The sequence below is a fragment of the Battus philenor genome, unplaced genomic scaffold (assembly GCF_028537555.1).
Source record: "Battus philenor isolate CCGP_79_NKW_IND1 unplaced genomic scaffold, ilBatPhil1.0.hap1 SCAF_24, whole genome shotgun sequence".
NCBI classification, from domain to species: Eukaryota; Metazoa; Arthropoda; class Insecta; order Lepidoptera; family Papilionidae; genus Battus; species Battus philenor.
In genome coordinates this window covers 1,760,362-1,785,053 of record NW_027181687.1, presented here as the reverse complement: position 1 = coordinate 1,785,053, position 24,692 = coordinate 1,760,362, and the positions used below count along the sequence as shown (strand labels likewise).

The window sequence follows — 24,692 nt, the reverse complement described above, 5'->3', positions numbered from 1 at the left end:
GGAATAACATCATGAAAGTTAGGATATACATATATATATATATATATATATATATATATATATATATATATATATATATATATCCTTCATGATATAACACAAGGGTGCCTACCGTAGTACCCAGAGAAGCTTGATCATAAACTTTTAATAATCAAAACTTTTAATATCCGCAACTTTGTACACCTGATTTTTTAAATCATTATTTCTTTGAAATAAAAAATGAAATCTCTTGACCTGATGTAATTTGATATGAAAGATAAATTAATTTTAACTAGTTTTAAAAGTTTACCGAGAACTCTTAACGGAATCAACGAGATCATATTCGTTTTTTTTTATCATTCTGTACATTTAAAACAGAATGTTCTGTTTACTATTCTAAATTACTTTATTTTTGTTGACACATCTTTCGTGTAACCACAGATGTACTCATCCTGGTATATCTTTTATTCATACTTAATAAAACCCATGCGTCTACCCTTGTTAATAATGTTAAATGAAAATGAATAAACATCGGTTAAAAAAAGGATAAAAAGAAATCAGGGTAAGTCCCCGCGAGCACGACGTTTGGCCTGGAAAATTCTTGATGAATATTCAAACCGTTGCGCGTATGGTTTTATATGTACTGCCTCCTTATACCTTTGACGTAGTGTTGTTTATTGTACCATTAAGATATTAGGTATTTACTAGTGTATTTAATTCTCTGCAATCCTATAATGCTTTTCACTCCTAAAGAGAACATGCTTATACACGGTGTCCCATTAATCAAGGTCAAACTGAAATAGCTTAGTATAAGTAAGGTAAAATTGGAAAACAATCTAATAAAAAGTACGGAATATATAGTTTGTTTTGCAAATAAAATAAAAGATAAAATTAATGCATCTTACATCGGAAATTTAAACAGAACTATTATTAATCAACCTGTCATTTTTTTTTAAATAAATTATATTTTTGACTCTGTTTCGCAAGGTGTTATAGTTGTGGAGAAGAAGCAGGAAGAAACTCGAAAAAAGTTAGATGTGGTTAAAGTTGTGTACATAGTTAGACCAAAAATTGATTTTTTTTAAATATTATAATACCATTGTAGTTGGAAATTTTGTTTGCCGTTCGAAAAAAGGACTGGCAACATAATTTTTTGAAACTAATTTTCTCTGGTTAGCTACTGTCTGTCTCTACCATCAGACCTGTTGATGCAGACATATACATATACATTATTGTTGTTGATTGATTCCTTCGCTAGATAATTATAGGAGCAAGATTAAATTCTTTAAAGTTGATATCGAAACAATCGATCGAATCGATGATATTTCTACATCAATGCTTTCGTATCGGAACACATTTAGAAAAGACGTGTGTTTTTCAATTGTCATTATTTGCAAAAACAACTAATTTTAAGGTAAATGTATTGTTAAAACAAATGATAACAGATTTCAAAACTAATCGATGCTAGTTTTGATTTATTATAAATTTTAAAAATGGAATTCATAACTAAAATGTAAACTAGTGTGTTTTAAAAGTTGCCAATATTTACAAACGGCAGTTTATCTTTAACATTTTGTAATGTATTATACATGTTTTTATACTTGAATATTTATAACTTTATTGATTGATAGCTTATATCCTTCAAATATCTTGTGAAAGCTAATGTTATGTCTAAATATATGGTAAATGTGTTAACATACAAATTAATTAACTATGTAGGTCAGTGTTAAAATAATATAATAAACTGCGATATAAAACACCCTCCAATCTGGTAAAAAAATAGAATGAATCTGCCAGAGCCCAGGGTCCCCGGGAGCTATCGAGCCTTGCTACTTTAGAGATCTTAGAATAAGCGCACTCGACGCCCTGCCAAAAAAAAAAACAAAAAAAAATCCTATTGATAAAGTTTTAGTTGGAACTTAGCTTAAAATTTAGTAGACACTTAGGTTAAATGAAAAATCTTTAAAGTAATATTAAGTATTTTAAAACATAATAATATTGTAATGTATTACAAATCATATATATATGACACTTCAATATACGAGTCTGTTATAACCTCGGAAATATTACCATCGACATATCAGCTGATAGACGTCAATTCTTTCGCGAGATTTTTATTCCTTCGATTATTCCTAGATTATTCCTTCTTTAAAGGCTCTATTCTTTAAGAACAATCTTAATAACACTGTATCCATAACATATTTTAATTTTGATTGAGTGTTTTTAAGCATACAGCCTTAAAGAAAATTTCGTGCCCGAGGAAACATTTTCAAATTAAGAGCTCTTTTGGTTTCTAAAGTCAGACGTTTCCTTTTACGTGAGATTACTTTTATCTTGAGTTTTTTATATTTGATGTTGTCTGATATTTCTACAATGTTATATATGTAATTTTTTAATGTAGTGTCATTTATAAAAGAACATATAGCGGAACCATTATTTAAGCAGTAACTTAATGTGCTTTTATGTGTACTGCTGGGGTGCTTAAAAATGAATAAATAAATAATTAAATGAAAGGTGTTGTTCTGCATGCATTCACTTCCCGTGTCTTTGATTGCGTCCTCCGTTTACCTAGTGGGGTGCGTCTACCTCGAGTCTCCTCCAAAGATCGCAACAACAATCGATCTTGCACTAGATCCAGCAAGTTTACGCCAATTTGATTATGTCGTCGGTCCCCTATAAGAGCTTACTCATGCTGCATCTACCTCAAGGTTTCCCCAACGATCGCCACAAAGATCGATCTTGCGATACATCCAGTAAGTATCCGCCGCTTTGGTTATGTCGTCGGTAGCCCTTTAGGAGCTTACTCATGCTGCATCTACCTCAGGGTTCCCCCAAAGATCACCACAAAGATCGATCTTGCGATACATCCAGTAAGTATCCGCCGCTTTGGTTATGTCGTCGGTAGCCCTTTAGGAGCTTACTCATGCTGCATCTACCTCAGGGTTCCCCCAAAGATCACCACAAAGATCGATCTTGCGATACATCCAGTAAGTATCCGCCGCTTTGGTTATGTCGTCGGTAGCCCTTTAGGAGCTTACTCATGCTGCATCTACCTCAGGGTTCCCCCAAAGATCACCACAAAGATCGATCTTGCGATACATCCAGTAAGTATCCGCCGCTTTGGTTATGTCGTCGGTAGCCCTTTAGGAGCTTACTCATGCTGCATCTACCTCAGGGTTCCCCCAAAGATCACCACAAAGATCGATCTTGCGCTACATCCAGCAAGTATCCGCCGCTTTGGTTATGTCGTCGGTAGCCCTTTAGGAGAATACTCATGCTGCATCTACCTTAGAGTTCCCCCAAAGATCGCCACAATGATCGGTCTTGCGTTGCACCCAGGAACTTCCCGCGATTTTGATTAGGTCGTCGGTGCAACTTGTGAGAGCATACTCACACGCGTCTACCTCAGACCTCCCACAATAATCGGTATTGCGCTACATCCAGAAAATCCCCGCCACTTTGGTTATGTCGGCGGTCCCCCTTTGGGAAAACCTACTTATGTTGCGTCTACCTCAGGGCTCCCCAAAATATAGTTATGATCGTTCTTCGGAACAAAAATCCTTGTTATAATTGTCTCGATTCTTATAATACTAATGAAAAATTATCGATTATGTAGATACAAAGGAGATTTCCTAGCATACATCATTAATAATATCTAAGATAATATTCACATAGAAATCCGAATTTTTACAATCTAGACATTAATTTTTTTATATATATTATAACTTAAAAGTTACGATTAATTTAACAGCTAAAAAAATGTTATTAATAATAAATTAAGACTTGGTCTTGTACTTCTTGCGCAATAAATCCATGTGTAGACATAACGTCGAACGACATTTTACCGACAAACTTTAAATCGAAACGACAATTTGATCGAAAAGCTGCTGTACCGAAAGCATATACACTAATATTCGTAATCTTTGCATTAATGTTAGTAAAGTTTTAATTATTAAAATAATATTCAATAAATATTAATATTATAAATTACTTTTTAAAATTTTTAAATAAAAACTTTTTTGATCAGGTCCTTCGGCGATCAGTCTGTCGGTAAAATGTCCGTCGGTTTAATGTCAGGATACTTTATGCATGTGTGTTTAAGTATGTTAATGTATAAAAATGAAATATACGTATATCCTTGGACTCAAGACTCTTTGTTGTATGTTACACATGAGATATATATTATTAATATACAAGGACAGAGCTATAGTATCCCGTTTCCTTTGAGGGATTAATAGAGTATGCGGTGGTCATAACTAAAGAGGAAAACCGCGGACACCGAGATATCTTGTCTCTGTGACTTGAATAAGGATGATAACATTCCAGAATCATTTAGTTTATTTACGTAATTATTAAAGAATGTGTCTTCTCTCCGTCTTATCATATGGAGCAGATATTTGGCTTACCATTAAATATGCCATAAATAAGCTGAAGGTTCCTTATTGTGAAATGGTGAGGAAGCTGGTGGATGTTACAAAGAAAGATTGAAAGACGAACAAATGGCTCAGGCATTAGAAGTAAGTCACAGACATAATACTGTGATCACAAAGTGATGTAGTTTGTTTATAAAAGCCAAATTATTTATTTATTCTAAATTTATTTCATTCCCTTCACAGTAATCCTCTCTTTGATACCACACTTTTGCCAACGCTTTTTATAGAAGTCGAAACAATCGGAGTATTCTTTTCCTGGTACAGCCTTCAAGACCTTCTTAGATTCGGTTTTTATTCCTCAGTGTCAAAATGGCATTAGCTCTTTTAGTTTGCTAAACAGCTAAAAGACTGAAACGGGCATGGGCCAACCATATTAATCAAAACACGGGTTATCGCCAAAGAAGTCATACATTATGTAAGCGTGGCTCTAAGTGAAATGATAAGGAAGCTAGAAAGTGGTACTATAAAGCACTGAACGATAAACAAGAGGCTCCGAAATCCAAGCGAAGTCACATTTGTAGGCCTTAGAATGATGAGACTCAAATAAAAATCGGTCGACTACATAGCCATCAAAAATTTCTGGCGCAAACGCCCTGTATAACAGAGGCCATGCGACCAGACCAAGGGAATGTTATAGGTTATAACTGGACCATTACTGTTCAAAACAGGCAAAAATATTGGGTGGTAAAGTAGGTTAAACAAGTTAAAGAAATAATTTAAGCTGTAAAACATCCACTGCTAGAAATTTGTCTCCTACATATTTAAAATAGGAACAGTTGAAAATATGGCATCAGTTCATCTTCTGACATTAACAAGTCTCTGTCCATCTCCCTGGGAATGACCTTAGTGTCCAATCCAGAACCTGAGGCTGTTCTGCACTCTATTTATACTGCTCACTGCCTCCTCAACTTGCCAATCCGCTGTGCTCCGACTTTTATCAGTCTATGAATCTTTTCATTCGGGATCCAATCTCGAAAGGCAGGAAAACGAAAGTCCAGAAAGGTGTGAAACAGTGTGCCTTGGTTTAGTGTAAGAGATCCCTGATAGAAAGGTACAGAAGAAGAGTCTATACTAAAAATGATAGAATCCTTGTAAAACTTGCAATAAATTATTCCAGAACGGTAAAGGTAACCTCAGGATATTTTTCACAGATAGTAAACATTGGTAAAGATAGACCGGATGATAAAATAGAAAGTTGTAAAGTACATAAAACAATGACGTCTTGATACCAAAGACCGAATTAAACAGTCTTCGTCCCTGTTATTATAAGCAATATCTCAGTAAATTTATTAACAAAATCAATGCTTACATCAATTTAATTACACTCATAAATTATGTTATACACTTCATAGTAATTAGACGAGAGATTACATGTACATGAAGATAAATAATTCAGTTTGTTTGTCACCGGATAATAAGGTGGGCCGTTAATAGAACTCCGCAAAGTAGACCAGTTCTGCAGCAGTTCAGGTTTGGTGAGGAAGATTGCATTGCAGCTGGATTTTCACCTGCAAACGACAATAGAATTAGACTTCCAGATACGAATTAGACTGGAAATCCCTGTCTTGATGTTTTAATTCAAACTAGAAGGAATGCTAGCATTAAGAATATCAGATATTATCATATTGTTTTCCCTATCGATCGTGCTGAAGAGAAGTACTATACTTGGGTCATTAACATATGTCCGGTATATCCGGTTTGACCAGCATATCACACATGTCAGGTAAATAAGTAATCCCACGCATTACAATTTTTTAGATCGTCTTTGTACAAAAAAGTGCCACAATATACCTGGACCTCTAACATATTAATGTTGTACTCGCAAAAGCGAAGATTTCACGAGATTCTTTACCTACCCACATGAGATTTCGTGACTGTTTTACTAAAAACTAAACTCCTCTGAAAAAATATATCCATACCCACTTAGCAATTCACTAAATAATTTTCCTTTAATTGCAATCTGGAGCAGTATACAAAAATATTTACCTACCCACAAGAGCAAGAAGTAAAAAAGTGATCTAGAAAATATATGTAATAGGGAACAGTTTATTAAATACGTCATAATTTATTCCTATATCCCCATGATGGGGCAGAAAGCGTCCACAATACGTCACCATCCCGAGCAGTCTTGAGCTTCGCGTTTTACTTCTCTCCAGGTCACTCCAACTGATCGTCCGCCGCCAGGTTTACTATGAGCGGCCACGTTTTTGCTTCCCTTGAGAGTTCCATTCTAGGGCTTGCCTCGGTATGTGATCAGGTCCTTTCTGAGCGTGTGGCCTATCCAGTTCCACTTGCGGCGTTTGATCTGCTGGTCGATCGGCATCTCACCGCAGCGTTTCCAGAGATCTACGTCGGAGACTTTCGCAGGTCAGTAAATACTGAACCGTACTGAATATGTACTTATATTATATTGATAATATTTTACTAAATAATAATAACCTAACAATGTGTAGAAAAGAATATTTATCTACCTTCGATAGTAAAGCGGTTTACTAAACAACTGTAGTACAAAAAAAACTTTGCGGTTTTATCCCAAATGTAAGCAGTTTCTGAAAGACGTTACCGCAAACGTAAACACTTCCCGTCTGACCGAATTGGTTGCTGCCTAAGTGAGGAGAATAATTCACGCTACTATCGGGATCTCATAAATATGAAAATAGCCGGCAATTTCGTCCGCGGCACGATTGGACTGTTTCATCAGTGAAGTGGATTGTGTCGTCACTAGACAACAGAGAAATCGTTTTCTTAGCGAGCGCTATTAAGTCATTAATACTCCGATAAATGCCCTCAAGTATTTTTCAAAATTTACTAAACAGTTATTGACGAAAATTTATACGGTATAAATTTGCTGCCATAACGTTTCTTAAGATTACTAAGTATGACAGAAGTTTCTGGTAAGTTCAGATAAATCACAATTATAATATAAGTATAATCTTCTCTTTTTTCTTCTTTTTCCGATGGACGCCTACTGCAAGTCTTCCAAAAATCAGCATGATGACCGGTTCTGCGATGCCCACACCCAGCGATCTTAATTATGTCGTTGGTCTACCTAGTGGGTGGCGTGCCCATTAGGTGAACCTAATCTTCTTCTTTTCAGCCTGAAGACGGCCACGGCGAAGCATAGGCATATTCCATGATCACATCGTCATCCCTATCGACATCCCTACCCACACCGCGTCTACCGGCTGGTGATCGCGACTCGTGAACCTTTCTGCCCCAATGGCTATAGGCTGAACGAGCGTTGATGATCTTGGTTATTTTTTGTATATCCTCATTTTACTTTCAATAGGCCTCATGAGAAAGCTCAAGACCCAGAAAGCAATGGAGAAGGCTATGCTCGGAGATTCGCTGCGAGATCGAATTAGAAATGAGGAGACGTAATCTTACTATATCTTTAATATATGACCAATATAATCACGGACACTGCGCTTAGCTGTCGCGGTAGATGCAGGCCAGCTTTCAGGTATGTTAAAATTCTTACCATTGAATATGTGGACGTATATACTCGCCGGCACTGCGTTATTCGGCACGCAAGTGTAATTGCCGGCGTGGGAGACGCTTGCAGCTGGTATGAGGAGATCCGACAGCCGCTGCGCAGGGTCTGTCGTCACGTTGATGCCTCTCTCCACGTCGTAGTTTATCATTCTGCTGTTATGATACCTGATAACAAAACAGTACAATGTACACTTGACGTGAATCAACTTACATTATCAATATCAGCAAAGCTGATATTACTCTCTTAAAAAAAGCAACACTACTATTTCTATTTCTCTGATATATCATCATCATCTCATCTGTAAGACCAAAAAACATAGTCATTCCCCAAAAATCGCCACGATGAATGGTCTTATACTGCCCGTATCCAGTAACTTCCTTAGAACTTGAATACGTCGTCGGCCCAGCTAATAGGGTATACATACGTTGCGTTTGATAGTGGTCTCCACTCAAGAAACTTTCGGCTATAACAACCGTTAGGAATACGGTCGTGTTGAACCCAGTTAACTGACACTACAGATGAGCAATTCTTTGAAAGAAGCTGTTCCTTGCAGAGAACTTCTGTTGGCTGACATAATGATAATATTAAAGATTTATAGAAAAATAAAAGTAAAACTGTCACGTTATCCTCAATGGACATATATTTGAGCCAGTGAAAGATCTATTGGTGAACGAAAGTCCAGAACGATGTGAAACAGAGTGCTTTAAATGATGCAACCGCATAGAATTAGTGGTTTAGTGTAAGAGATCCCAGATAGAGAAGTACAGTAGAAGAGTCTATGCCGAAATTGATAGGATCCTTGGAAAACTTGTAATAAATTATACCAGAAGGGTATAGGTAACCTCAGAATATTTTTCACAGATAGTAAACATTGGTAAAGATAGAACGGAATATAAAATAGATAGTACATGACAATGACGTCTTGATACCAAAGACCAAATCCCCTCCAGACCACTACAGATCCACTACAGACTAGCAATTCTTCTAGAAAATTGTCTTCGAGGTTCTATGGGTTACGTGGTTTTTTCTGTGGATTTCCTCATTTCTGGTTCGATCACGTAGCACAGCTCCAAACCTTGACTTCTATATTTATCTCTGGGTTAACTTTAGCCTTAGAACGTTCATCGTAAACAACCATAGATACCTAAGACATCACCAGCAACACTTGTCAAACACCTTCATCTACAAGTATTCCAATATTCGCATATACATATTTTTAATAATGTAAGGCTATATATACACGTAGCAAAAACCAATCAATGATGAAAATGTTTCGTAGGAAGTTTGAGGAGCAACGGCAAAACAAATCTTGCTAAATGAATTTACTGACCAAAACACGAAAGCAGGAGCTTCTGTTGTCTGTACAACAGAGCACTGTAGTCGTAGAGTTGACCCCGGCTTCAGGTATTTCTCCGTAGGGCCGGATATCTGCGCTCGGGCCTCTGCGAATGAACATTTATTTTAGCCTGTCAAGTGAAACTCGCGAAAGCGTAACATTGATGTATTGTTGGTAACAGATGTTTGCCGCGAATAATTTTTTGCTTATAAAATCAGCCCCGCAAGTGTACATTGAGTTTCAGAGAAAGGTTCTACGATTTTGTTTTTTCTTGTTTATCCTGTGAAAAGATCGTATGCCATTTTCTTTACATTTTCATCTACTTTACCGAGAATTTATTTAGGCGTTTAACTAGGAAAATACCTACTTTTTCTGACGATATTTGAGATATTTGTTTTGATTTTTATCACGATGCATTTGGGAAGGAAAAACAGTTTTTTACATGAACAGCGCCTATATGTTTGAATTTGATGTTATTTAAAATATTATGATTTAAAAACACAAAACTTAATATAGTTTCGTTTTCAATTCATATTATTTTTTGTTTGTGGAAAAAGGTGAATAAAATTAGTAAATTTGATTAATTTTTCATCATCATATTAGCTCCAAAGATCTCCATGAAGTGATCGACGATGCGGTGCCCATCATCTACTACCCGCTACCTTGACTATGTCACCGTTCTACATAGTGGAGGATCTGCCCAAGCTGCGTCTACCGATTCTAGAAGTTCTCTTGATGTGACTCGCATATTGCCATTCCAGAGGAGCGGAACTCTTAGAGTACGTCGATAACCATAGTTCTTCTATAGATCTCCTTATTTATAACTTTAGCTCAGAGGCCTCGATACATATTACCTAAGTAAGAAAGGTACTAATCTATAGTTACTTCCGCTATGCAGCAGTAGTCGTGCAATAAAGTGCACCGCCCGCCAGCCCGCTGATAAATGCGCGTGCGGCAAACAATGCGATTTACACAAAAACCACCGTTAATTCACACTACACGTGTTTCACCCCTCCACGGGACATCCTCAGGAGTAATGTTACACCGATTAGTACCAAACACCGTATGACGATATTACCTTATTATAATATTAAAAAAAATGAATGTATGGGAAGTGAAACAATTTCACCACATAAGTTTGATCTTCCAACTTCTGGGTTTACTTAGTTTCATCTCTACAAAAGTTATTTCAGTCACTTCCTATAAAATAGCAACAAACTCAAAAACAAATTGAACTATCGTATATATAGATTACCTTGAATGAAAATATAAAATATGCAAAAGAAATTTGGTTCAATATAGTTTTATACGTATTTACGTATGCCCTACGTTAAATACAGCTTACAAGATAAATTTATATATATAAATTTTATGTCATTTACTAATTATCTTTGCCATTTAAGCCTTTGTAAGTTCAATACTGGACCTAGGTCTATCCCGGTAAGACCGGTATAAAGTAACTTGGCCCCTAAGTCTTTGTCTTAAAAAGATTTTCTGTTCTTGAGTGTGTACCTCTTTCGAAACCTTAAGGTTTCATCGGTCTTTAATGGAATCAGGATCAGGACATAATCACAGTGTAACATAACTCCTGAAGATGCCCCGTGGAGGGGTGAAATACATGTTGAGTAATTTGGCGGTGGCGGTTGTGTGATTCGCATTGTTTGCCGCATACGCATTTATCAGCGGGCTGGCGGGCGGTGCATTTTATTACACGACTACCACTGCATGTGCGTAAGTGGCTAAATATTGGTCCTTTTCTTAATTAGTTTCATCGGTCATCTGGTTTGCTCACTACCTTACTGGATGTCGGTGAGTTTTGCTCGAACGAACGTTAAAATCCTAGATTCAATCTCGTCGTGTTATCCGAGGCAGCCATTTGTATAGCTCGTTGAACGACTGGAAATTTGCCAATTGTGCCAAGAGTGAGACCATGTTCTAGTGCAGTCATTACAGTAACACACGTTGGTTAAAGACTTTCGTGTTTAGATACCGAGGGACACTACATGAGAAAATATTTAGTGCTTACAATTCGCGATTATAAATTTTTTAGTAGCTTTTAACCCTTAAATGCATATTGTGATTAAACGTTAATTTTTAGTTTCTATTAGCTATAAATATATACATATATTTATGTATTTATTTATATGTACACACACACACACACCCAAACATAAGTGTGTGTGTGTTTGTATGCGTGCGTGGGCGTGTGATGTGCGTGTGTGGGCGTGTGATGTGCGTGTGTGTGTGTGCGTGTGCATGTGTGTGTTCGTGTGTGCTTGTACGTGTGTGCGTGTGTGTACCTATGTGTACACATTTTGATTTTTTTTATAAGTAACAACCCACCAAACCATCAATGAAGTCAGGTAATGGCCGCGTTGCGCTCAGTTGAATAATTAAGAGGCTTCTTAAGAGGTTTACACATACACACACACATATATATATACAAATATATATATATATATATATATATACATGTATATATATATATTTGTATATATATATATATATATATATATATATATATACATGTACATGTATATATGTATTTGTTTTTAATCTCCGACAAAATTTATAACGTTACACGTTGTATGTCAACGGCAAAAAAAAACATAAAAAACATGTTAACACAAAATAACTTCATAAATAATTTTCGTAAAAAATTAGATTAACAGTTTAAAAATGTAATAGGTATATATTAATATATAAAAGTCGGTATGGAATGTATATTTAAATTGAAAGTAATATACAAAATATACTTCCATTGGTTTGCTCTGGAATGTTTTGCCGTTGGCAAATGGTGTGATTGCGGACATCAAGTTTCACTTAAGCTTATCTTTCAACCGGGCGATAAGGCGAATGCAGTGCAAAATCGAACGCGACTTAGCTGAATACCTATTAATCCTCAATATATATATATATATATATATATATATATATATATATATATAGTATCAAATTTCATAGTCAACTATCTTTTAACTTATTTGTAGATTTTATTCTGCTCGTTAGTCTGTGGCTTTATTTTTGTAAAATAATTTGAATAAAACGACTTTTTTTGTTCGATAAATACATATGCGACTGTTAAATAGATAAATTTAGATTGTGGAAACTGTTCAAAAAAAGAACGCGTGTAATTGATGACTGTGAAATGCGTAGTTTCAATATTAGTGTTTCTCGATTGTTCTAAATTTCTGCACATTTTTCTACCTAGTCCTTTTGTTATACTAATTCTTTTTGTAAAATATTTTTAATAAATAGGAAATTACCACCGACTGCCTAGAAAACACCTACTGCCATTTCAGATTAGCAATTTTTTTACCAATGTTTGCGATCTTGGTACTACGTATTTTTTCCGAAAAGATCTCACAGTGAATCTCAAAGCATAGCCCTCTGCATTGCTCTTTCCACCTTGAGCCTTCTTGTAAACTTCGTCTACAGAAATCGCGATTTTTTTATTTCCTATCTCTCTAATAATTGTACATTTTTTTCAGATTTTGATACTTATCCAGTTTAAATCAAAATTATAATATTCTTTGCTCGATTAGGCAGACTGAAACAGGCACTTTCGAATCTTCAATTAACATAAAATGTTGGCAGCAACTGTTATAAAAAACAGACATTTCTTCGTAAGAAAAGGACCAATATTTAGCCACTATTGGTCTATAAAGGTATATATTGGTCCTTTTCTTACTTAGGATGGACTTCCGCAAGGTAACGCCTGATTCCATTAAATATTTAAGACATTTCTTCATTTCATCAAAATTAAAACATTATGTATTACAACAGGCTATTACAATCACTATCGAATTGTAAATCGATATACAAAAATCTGCAATGTTGTCCCTACACGAAGCTAACATCGGCTGAGTTCAGCTGTAAAGAGCCGAAAGCGATAAATTCGACAGTTGCTCTATACAAATATAGTTTTATAGTCTTTGACAATAATTAGATTCCTTAGTAAGCATCAAAAACATTTAATTCCACGCATTAACATTAATATAGTATTCTCGGATAAAATAACATATTTTTTCAATTATTTTCCTTAATATTGGTTTTAAATCTTTTCAGTTGCAGATAGAAATATATAAATAATATCAAATGATAAAAAGGTACATACACTACGTAAATAAAAAGTAACTGTAAAACGTAGAAAATAGATCTAAAAGAGAGTATCATAGTAAGAAGAAGATTACGAAACAAAGAAGAAAAGAGCAGAAGTAAAAAAAAATAGGTTTACCAACAACGTCGAGACGTAGAAAAATACTCGTTGGCGGATGCGACGATACTTGGCATTCGTAGACACCGGCGTCGCGTTTTTGAACGAATTTCACTTTCAGAGTCCAGTCCTGTCAGGAAATAAATTATTATTTTATAATAATACAACATTAGATACATATATACTACTGAACTAATGAATTTGAACCACGTTTCTTAGACCCTTAGACTAAAAACCATATTTATACAACATACAGCTGTTTAATATAATATATAAAAGCTTTAAAGGAACAAATATATATATACCAACAAACATACAAACACACACATCCATACATACATACATACACACACACACACACACACATATATATATATATATATATATATATATATATATATATATATAAGTATGTATGTATGTATGTATATTTAATTTTTGGTAAATTTATATACGGTATATCCTTTTTAAAAATTTATATATGTTGTAAGGACATCATACTATTATTTGTTTTTCTTCTGTCATATTTACTCATATCACTCCTTTTAATTAATTTATAATTACACCTCAAATGGTTGAGAATTTCTTAGGTATTACATTATTATGTTTTGTACATTATAAAGTGTATAAAATAATAATAAAAATTGTAGTCTATGTACCTCTGAGTGTTGCAGATGAATAGCCTGAAACCTTTGGTCGGAACTGTATGTGGTTAATCCGACCGTGAGAAGATGGTAATCCTTTCTTCGTATCCACGATACCTGCGCAAACATTTTCAAATTATACGTATTGTTACGAATAAAATGGCTTCGGTAAAAAAGAATTTTTTTCACTCGATAGAAAATCTCGTTAACACGTTATATAATTAAAATATCTAAATTTACAGTTATTTAAATTGAAGTACAAAATGCCTTATTTAAGAAAAAGCTTTCAGTAGAAAAAATATTTAAGCATACCGAAAACTTTTAAACTTCAGTCGCTATTTCAACTATTAACATGGTACAGTTAAGTGCATACCTACAAACATGTGTATAAAGAAACACACACACATACGCACGTACATACACACATACACAACTTTCCAACACAAAACAACTTTCCAAGTAACACCTTAGTAAGCTAGTAAAGGCACAAGCAGTAGCACTGCGTGAAAACGCCGTTCCAACAGCATAGCTGAGCCGACTCTTTTCCGTTCTTTTATACGAGTATATCATCATCAGTGTAAATCAGTGGTAGCCTAAAGGACTGAAAATTTCAATCGTAGATCGCGGGTTCAATTCCTTAGATATAATCTTATATAATTCTCGCCTTGGGCAATAATTACATAGGATTGTTACTGTGCATAAACAAGTTACCAGAGAACAGGCGGCAGCGTCCACATTACTATAGCCAACTCGCCTGCACAATCTAGCGTTTATAGTATATATCCCCACATATATTTGGCTAAATCGACTAAATATCATAATCATTTCTGCTTTGAAATTCACTAGCATCAGACACGAAAACACAATGTAGCAGAACAAACGGTAGTTTTACAAATATTGATCTTCACTGGCGTTGATGTTTGACGACTTCAATCAAAACACTTTATGTAATGAACTAAAGTTTATTAAGACATTTTGTTAAGTAGTGATGGCATGAAAATTTTGTCAGGAGCAGTTAGAGCAGTGGAACATATTGTTGTTAACAACTAAAGAACAGATATCTCAAATAGAATAGCCATAGAGATTGTAGGTAAAGTAAAACATCGAAAAAAACTAAATATTTCTTATCAAAATAAAAATATTCTTTGTACCAATATGCTATTACAAGCACTTGAAAATTCTCAATTGAAATCAAAAGCTAGGAAACCATCACCGATTCGGAAGGCAGTTATGCTAAGAAGAACCTGCGAGAAACTCAACAGTTGCTCTTTACAAGTTTGATTTTATAAAGAGTACGCAACAATAATTAGCTTCCTGAGTGAGCATCAACAAAATTTAAGTCCACGCATTAAAAATATAGTATTTTTGGATAGAATAATACACTTTTTTTGATAATTTTTTTAATTGGTTCAAAATTTCTCCTCTGGAAAAGGACTTAGGATCAAAGACTAAATAATAATTATGAAATTCATCAATTCAGATTCCTAATGAGTAGTATTAAAAACACCAGTTCAGTCTATGCTGAAAAGTGATATCTCAATTTCTGCCTATTTTATCAAGCTCACAGTTGCTCAGTTATGGTTGGGAGATCTCGACGAGGAAGAATCGTATTTAAAGATAAAATAAAGGAGCTGTGAAGAACAGATGATTGCTGAAAATTCAGGATTCTGGAATAAAGACCACAGGCTGGTAAATGTAGCATAGGGGGTGTGCCCTTAACATGAACAGATGTCCTTGTCGCCTTCAGCCTGCCTTAAGAAATATCGTGCAAAACGAAAAATTCTATCTGAAAAACGTTTTCATGCTTACCACAAATTTAATGTTAAACATATAACGAGAAAATTGTCAAACGATTTTCGTCACAATAAAATAGTGTGGGAATTTTTTTTTCACTCATAAGCGAAGAAGTGTCGAGCGAGCGAACCTTTTCGTTGGATAATCAGAATCGGGTGCGACCTAAATAAAACCAGATGCCCTCGCAGCGAGACGAATTAGGCTGAAAGTAATTCTTTTTGTGTCGAACAAGCGGTTTCACTTCAAATTTTACGTACGACAGCGTAAAATAATTGAAATTTAATGTTTGACAAGTGAAACATTATCACTTCGAACTAATTCGCTAATAATTTGAAACAAGAGCTTATGTTTATAACATTTTATTCAACAACTATTCGCTTAAATTTCATACTGTGATAAACAATGTTCTACCACTCTATAACTGAAAAAAAAAACAACATTTTTTAATAATTACTTTATTTTGTTAATATTATATTTTATGTATCGTTAACTACCAAACTAGTAAAAATGTTATTATGTTTATATGCGTGTTATTCACTAGTATTTTAGAGTCTTATACAAGTCCTACAGCGGTAACCTGGGGACCTAAAATCCTAAAGTGGTATCCTATTGGCTCTTACAGATCCTGCAGCCGTATTCTTCGGTCCTAAAGTGATAAATTAGGGGTAAATAAAGATTCCGTTGTGGTATCCTAAAGACCTATAAAGGTCCTACAGCGGTAACATGGTGACCTATGAAGATCCTGCAATAATATCCAAACGAACAATAAAGGTCCTGCATTGGTATCCTAGTGGGTTATGTAAGTTCTTCAGTGGAAACCTAGGGGCCTCTAATCCTACAGGGATATCCTAGAGGCTGATACATGTTCTACAGCGGTATTCTAGCAACGTATAAAAGTCCTACAGTTGGATCTATAAATATTCTTCTCTGGTATCCTAGAGAATAATACAGGTCTTGCAGTGGGACCCTAGCGACTTATAAAAGTCGTGTAGTAGTATATTAGGGGTCTGTAAATATCTTTCTTTGGTATCCTGGACACTCATGCAGGTTCTTTAATGGTACCTTGGTAGTCTATAAAGGTCATGCAGCTGTAGTCTAGCGGCCTGTGTGGACCCTGCAGTGGTATCGTGGCAGCTTATAAAAGTACTAAAGTAGTATATTAGGTGTCTTTAAAAATCCTACTGAGTTATCCTAAAGGATCATACAGGTCGTTCAATGGTTATCCAGTAGAAAATATAGGTTATGCAGTTTTACTTTGCCAACCTACATAGATCCGGTAGTGGTATCCTAGGGAACTATAAAGATCCTGAATCCTCTTGTGGCCTATAAAGGTTATATGGCGGTACTCTAGAAACTTATAACACTACAATGATATCACAGGGGCTGATACATGTTCTGAAGCACGCTAGCGACTTGTAAATGTCGTGTAGTGGTATATTAGTCTAAAAAGATCCTTCTGTGGTATCTCAGAGGCACATTCAGGTCCTTAATTGTAGTTTAGCGGACTGTGCAAGTTCTGCAGAGATGCAATTGCGTCTTATAAAAGTCCAATATTGGTACTAGAGAGGTCTATAAATATCCTACTTTGGTATCCCAGATGCTCTTAGAGGAATTTCAGTGGTACCCTAGTAGCTCCTAAAAGTCATGCAGTAGTAACCTAGCTACCTATCAAGGTTCTGAAAATATCCTAGATGGTATTAATCTTACAGTGGTAGTATTAATAAAGATGTTAAAGTTGTCTTAGAGGTGGTTCTCAATACAAGTTCTACAGTGGTATACTAGTAGTCAATATAGGTTCTGCGGTATTATGCTAGATCACACCCTGATCTTGTGTAAAAATAATCAAGGAGTTGTGACTTTTTTAATTTGATTTATTTCTTTAATATAAATAATTTTTTTAAATATTCTCATAATTATATTTTTCGATACTAAGTGAAACGTTCGCAATAAATATCATTTTATCAACTAGATCTTTTGTTAGTGAATGTATACGCGCCAGTAATTGGGAAGATGTATCTTGACGATCCAATAGTGCGCCTCATCGACATTGAGTTTTTACGAATTTCTTTTAAGTAAGAAAAAAAAATGTTGCGCGCATTGTAACAATTTTATTTTCATTTTAATGATATCATAATTTTAAAAATGGAATCATTTTAATAGTTTGTCTGGATTGAAATTTAATATATCATGGTATATTTATATATAATTATAGTAAGTAGTAATCATTGTGTATACTTATATAAGGTGTGTTTTTTATTTAATATTGTTTATTGTACACTTCAGGATACATTTAAATAGTTTCATAATAATAAACAAAAGAGTACAATGGGCAGTCTTATCACACGAAACAGTAGAAGTATAAATAATGGGTAGTTAATGTGTACAAAAGATACATACATACAAACATACATACATATGCACGTAGCATATATTATATACTTATAATAAATAAAATATAATACAATAATAAATAAAAACATCAGATTCTTTATGTGATTATTTTCCCTCACAATTTGATTTCACTTTTTAATTTTATTTCTAGTTGCTTACGATATTGACTTGTTTCACCTACCTTTATTTATTTATCTCTGTACTGTCTAATGTATATAACTAGTATAGTAGGGTAGAGAATGCTTTCGGAATTAAGTTCAGCGTTATATATGTAATGTATAGTATTTTAATATAAATATATATATATATATATATATATATATATATATATATATATATATATATATATATATATATATATATATACATACAGGGTGTCCGGTAATGAATGGATAACCTTGAAATGTCTTATAGTAATTCATAATATATCACAAGTAGTACCTTTGATATATATTTTTTAAAGAAAAGTCGATTTTTTATTCTTCTCATCTTATTTTTCTGTCTTGAACACTATGACCAAAAATGAATGATTTCTATTGGTTTTTTGTTATTTTATTATTATAAACTAACTGTGCTAATAGATAAAAAGTAAACAGTATAAATAGGTTTTGCAGTTTTTATTTAAAAAAAATCGCAAATTAATTTATTTCTGAAAAACATGCAAAAAATATTATTTTAGCGAAGTTCAAACCTCTCGGGTATGAAAAAAATGTATGAATGTATGGAGGGCCAATAATTTCAAAATAATGTCGGTTTCATGTAGATTTTGTAATGGAAAATAATTCATAAACGTATCTGCCATAAATAGTGACTTATTGCCATTAATGTAGAAAAGGAGAAAATTTGACTAAGTAACAAAATTTGTAATATGGGAACATTTTTTAAATTGAATTGTCTCTGATCATTGGGAATTAATAAAAACACATCAGGAGTTGATCATACATGAAAACAGCTATTTTTAAACAAATTGAAACCAAATTTAGTACTAGAAATTAACTTATTTCAATATAATAAAATAACCAATTTAAATGTTAAAATGGTTACTTTAATAGGGTGAAATGGGTCGTGTGACCTTCATATTTACTACCGGCTGTCTTTTGTGTTATTAGACAAAGAGGGGTCTGAATTGGGTAAGAGGGAGAGAGAAGAGCTAAATGTAAAAGAGGACTTAGTGCTCTAGGAACTATGAAGAGAGTTGTCATTGGAATCTCAAAAGCTCACGATCATGGAGCCATGCAGAGGGGTTTGCTCCGGATTTCTTTACGAAATAAAATCAGTAAGAGAGAAATCCGTCGACGAACAAAAATAACCAACGTAGCCTAGTGAATTGACAATGTGTTCATAGACAGTCCACAAAGCTGGCAGAACAGCGGAGACCACTGATCGCTAAGCACAGTGGAGTACGTACGCCTGCAGGGTAAAACAACTATAGATATAAGTGAATATTGAAGGACATTGTAAGATGGAGGATGAAGTCCACTTTCAACCTACAATATATCTATAGAAGAGGCTTGTAAGAGCAACATTACGACATCGTCAATGGCGCATAAAAAAGGGGAATCTTACAGAAATATAATTCTTTATTTACATCTTTATTATAGGAGCAATATAACGTCATCATCTGCGGCGCATCAAAAATGGGAATTCACAGAAATGTAATTTTTTATTTACATCTTTATTATAGGAACAATATTACGTCATTGTCAACGGTGCATCAAAAAGGGGAATTTCACAGAAATATAATTCTTTATTTACGTCGGTATTACTGTGAAACATAACGTCATCGTCAGCGGCACATCGAAAAGAGAATTTTCACAGAAATATAATTCTTTATTTATATCTGTATTAAAGAAGCAACATTACGTCATCATCGCGTTGAATCTACGCATTGAAAAGGGGAATTTGACAAAAATAAAATTTATCATTAACATAAGTATAAAAACCGGCGAAGCTCAGATGTTACATAACAACACGAAGTCCGAAACAGAAATGTACACATTTCTGTTTCGGACTTCGTGTTGTTATTACCTCTTAAAACCTACCGGACCCTAAAAAGAATCTCACAGATTTATACACGACGTCTTACATCTGAAATGATATTGACAACAATGACTTTGTAAGACTAAGTAAGATATATTTTAATTTAAAAAAAATCAAAGTTACTTTTAATGTGAATCTTTGAGTTGCGTTGATTAAAGTATGTTTTGCTACACATCTACAGATTATATATGTAAACTTAATATTATTTCGTAACGTTTGATTATTAATAGCTGAATACAATGTGTTATACAATGATTGATTACATTGGATTTCTCTAGTGTTTCTAGTCAAACCTAGGCGTAGCCTGTGACTTGGATATCAGAGTGTCCCTGTGTATTACATGAAACATTATATTTAATTCAATTATCTATACGACACGTAAACATGAAAATTACAAGTTTTAGTTCAGTTAACAGTTGAGAGTAAGTTCACCCGAAACATATAGTGCACCTAACTTCAAGAAAACTTAAGTATACTCAGGCAACGGACTCCGCTGAGTTCGTCAGCCGGAGACGAAAATAGGGTCAAGTGAATAAGTATTTTAAGCTACAAGCCCTTATCAACCCCATGCAAAAGACCTGGTATATGTTTCAGCCAAATATAAGTAGTGATGGGTCTTGTAACAATGTAATGTGTATAGTGATATTAATTTGATGATTTAACAATATGAAAAAGAATTCAAATTTATGGTAATAGATAACAGATGAAATAACCATAGTTCATATTTGTGTTAGAGTTAAAATTTTAAAATAAATTATTTTAAATGAAGTATATCTTTATTTTTTAAATATATTGTGATAATCGCGGAAACCGAAATAATAATACAGACTATGATCAAAAAGTAAATTGAAATTGTCATTTAAATCTCCCAGGCATTAGGATAGAAGGTATTTTTTCCTAGATTAGCAGAACTGTCTATAATATTTGCCAAGAGTCCGTTTTTCATTACGTTTAACTATCCTCGAGCTACACGTGTTTAGACAAACGTATCAAGTCTTGTTTGGTGCAAAAATCGCTTAACTTTTGGAAAAAAAAATGCGCTCCACAACCACTGTATTCGCCTGATTTGATTTTATACGACTTCTGGCTATTCAGAAAAATCAATAGGCCAATGAGTATATGCTATTATGACACGATTAAGGAGATAAAAACTGAATCGAAGGTCTTAAAGGCTATACAGGAAAAAAGCTATTCCGATTGTTACGAAGACTAGAAAAAGTGTCGGAAAAAGTGTGTTTTCTAGTACGGATTTCTGTAAAGGGGTTGAAATTGATTTGGAAGAATAAATAAAGATTATATATTTCTTATAAAATATCTTACTTTTAGATCACAGTGTTAAGTACTGTGATGTGGAAAAACGTTTGTTGAATAATTAACATAATTTGTGCGCGGAAAATGAATAATGCGCCTACGAGCGGTTGCGCATCGTACCCTAGTTCAAATCCGACTCCCCGAGAACTGCAACGGCCGCGGGCGCACGTGCTGCGCCTTGGCTACCTGCCAAGGCGCAAGCAAGAGCGCGTATAGTGCACGCCGTGCGAGTGAGCGAGACGAGAGGGCGAGACGAGCAAACGGTTGAGCGTTGTGACGACGTCCGCGGGAACTTTCACTTATAGCGGCTTTTTATGTAGCAATATTATTACAGTATTATTTTTTAAAGCCTACAGTACAGTGACTTTTGAAAGGCGGTCAAATTTCATTGTTTTAAGCTATATTTAAGTAGTAAATTGTCAGTACTTACGATACCATCGCCAATGTTTCTGATGACGCACGGCAGAAGGGCTGTGGATCCTGTTTGCGAGGTGACGATTGTATTGTTCTCTGTCCCAAAATGTTTCTCCGGCGTGCTATCGAAGAACTCATCTAAAGGCGGGAACGTCACAGTTAGTTCGTTCTGTTCCGGCTTCAAGGTAGACGGTGAAGGAGATAACGACGGGGATGGCCCTGAAAATGAAATTTTATTTTAGAATATAAATTCATAAAGGATTTGTTAAAAAAAAATCTTATGCCTAATATATAAAAAGGCTATTTTAGATTCTACACTCGACCGTCAGTTCAACCCAGCCCGCAAACCGCAAATGTTATCTAATTTTAGATGCCACACATCTTTACGTTATCTCAATATACAAACTCCACATTGTTTTTCTAGTGTTTTATTGATTAAATTCAATCGTTTGAATCTACACAGTATATTTTATGATAATAACCTTAAATATTAAATGTTTTTATATACGGTAAATATAAAAAAATAATGACTTTAAAAGTGTACGACTTACAAAATAAATTAACTAGATAGACAATCAATTAAAAAAGTTAATAGGAAATAATTGTATTTTAAAAACTTTATACCTAGTTGTAGTATTTAAAGGTTAAATAAAATGTGTATATTTTTATACAATTTTTACAAATATTACTCACAAGATTATAAAACTGTGATACGTGGCGTTTAAAATATGTGATGTATGCGATACGCGGACCGGGCCGGATTGACGATCTACCGATTGCGGTGTGATTCTTTCTTTATCTAAGAAAGGGACTAATATATAGCTACTTCCGCTATGCAGCAGTAGTCGTGCAATGAAGTGCACCGTCCGCCAGCCCGCTGATAAATGCGCGTGCGGCAAACAATGCGAAACACAACTACCACCGTTAATTCACTCTACACGTGTTTCACCTCTCGACGGGGTATTCTTAGGAGATGTTACACCGACTAGTTCTAAACACCGAGTGAATTCATTCACTAATTCACGAGAGTCATTGCCCGGCTACTGTTGCATAGCGGAAGTAGCTATATATTAGTCGCTTTCTTAGGTTTTTTTTTCTGTCTTTTCTTTATTTATCACTCTCTTTCACGCGTCACAATATCTTTCATTATTTACTTTTGTCCTTTACAATATCTTTTGTTTTGCCCTTTTATACCTTCTTTCTTTCCTCGCCTTTCTTCCATCATCTTCTTACTCTAAGGTGGCTAGCTACAGGTACAGGCCCTTTCTTAGTTAAGATGGACTTCCGCAAGGTAACGCCTGAATCTATTAGATATTCTTTCTTTAGACGCGATTATTATATAAACCCTTGCATGGATATCTGTTCTCTGACCATCAACGACTGATGTACGTTGTTTCTTTTTAATTTTTTTTAATAAATAATTTTATTTTTGCGCCCTTCTTCCATTAATTTTACGATCTTTCGTTCTTTTTCATTCTTTCTACATTTCTTCTACATTTCCCTTTAATCCAATACCTATCTTTCATCACCTCATTTCTAAATATTACATTTTTTATTTTTATTCTATTCTACATATTTTGTTTTATATACACTTATTTTTATTAACACTATTTGCCATTTTTTTATTTACAATTGTTCTTATATTCTATATTTTATTTTTAGGGATTGTATTATAATACTTCTGCAAAACTTGAGGAATATTGGTGACGTTCTTTCATTCTTTATTAGCGAGGATATTCTCTAGTCTACCAACATAAAGGGTAACATTAGTCCTTACTGTATTTACTTCAACCAGTTTACTCTTGCGACTTATTACTATTTGTCACTGATAAACTCATTACAATTATGTTTATTAAAAATCGTTATAAAATAAATTTCGAAGATAAATAATCGAATGTTAACAAAATGTATTTAATGTTTAACATCGCAAATAATTTAAAACAATCTGAACTCCTCAGACAATGAATTCTCCAACTCCAGTTATATTTATCGTTATTGTTACTTTTCTAATGCTTGACTCCGTTGGACCGACATTGTTCGTTCGCCTAGGCATTGTTTCTATGATAACGGAAATCGTTTGACCTGATTAAACTATCTGCTTATATTTACCTTTCCAATAACAATGCTTTGATGTTGTTTTTATTTGTATTCTCATTTGTCATTGCTCTTTTACAGTCATAAACCTGCAGTGAACATTCGACAGTGTATTTTGAAACATCACGTCTTTTGTAAATTATAATTAATAAAAAATACAATTGTAACTTCTCTAACAATGATTGTAATACTGAAATATTAATCTAATACCGCTTTAAATATATGTATACAGGAATAAATTAATAAATAAAAACATATCGTGTGAATAACACGTTATCACTGAAAGATATCACAGTTTCAAGGTAAATGTTAAACATACAAGATGATTGATTATAGGTTTAAAAGCTTTAAAGGGATTATTCTATATATATATATATATATATATATATATATATATATATATATATATATATATATATATATATATATATATATATATATATATATAAGCAAACATACATAAGCTGTTTTATCTATTTATAATCACAGTTCATCAATCAATCACTCTTCAAAATATGTTACGTAATAATTTTTATTCCTTATG

The 24,692-nt window shown here is 33.9% G+C and overlaps 1 protein-coding gene across 1 annotated transcript; it reads right to left on the bottom strand.

Moving 5' to 3' along the window:
* Positions 1 to 5,569: 5,569 nt before the first annotated feature.
* On the bottom strand, positions 5,570 to 23,279 carry LOC137924482 (lachesin-like). The gene is made up of 7 exons (XM_068767867.1): positions 23,249 to 23,279; positions 22,071 to 22,273; positions 14,120 to 14,221; positions 13,482 to 13,590; positions 9,239 to 9,350; positions 7,894 to 8,072; positions 5,570 to 5,920 (listed from the first exon to the last, which is right to left on the bottom strand). Exons 1-7 carry the CDS (start codon positions 23,277 to 23,279, stop codon positions 5,817 to 5,819), a joined length of 840 nt encoding a protein of 279 aa, XP_068623968.1. The 3' UTR covers positions 5,570 to 5,816.
* Between the last annotated feature and the right edge of the window lie 1,413 nt (positions 23,280 to 24,692).

What these genes read in the sequence shown, in the direction of transcription:
- LOC137924482 (XM_068767867.1), bottom strand. Translation starts at nt 23,279, where the DNA reads ATGATGGAAGAAAGGCGAGGAAAGAAAGAAG. An exon ending in TCTACGTCTCGACGTTGTTG is followed by an intron (nt 9,351 to 13,481) that starts GTAAACCTATTT and finishes GTTCATTCGCAG; the next exon opens with AGGCCCGAGCGCAGATATCC. An exon ending in GCTCCTGCTTTCGTGTTTTG is followed by an intron (nt 8,073 to 9,238) that starts GTCAGTAAATTC and finishes TTTTGTTATCAG; the next exon opens with GTATCATAACAGCAGAATGA.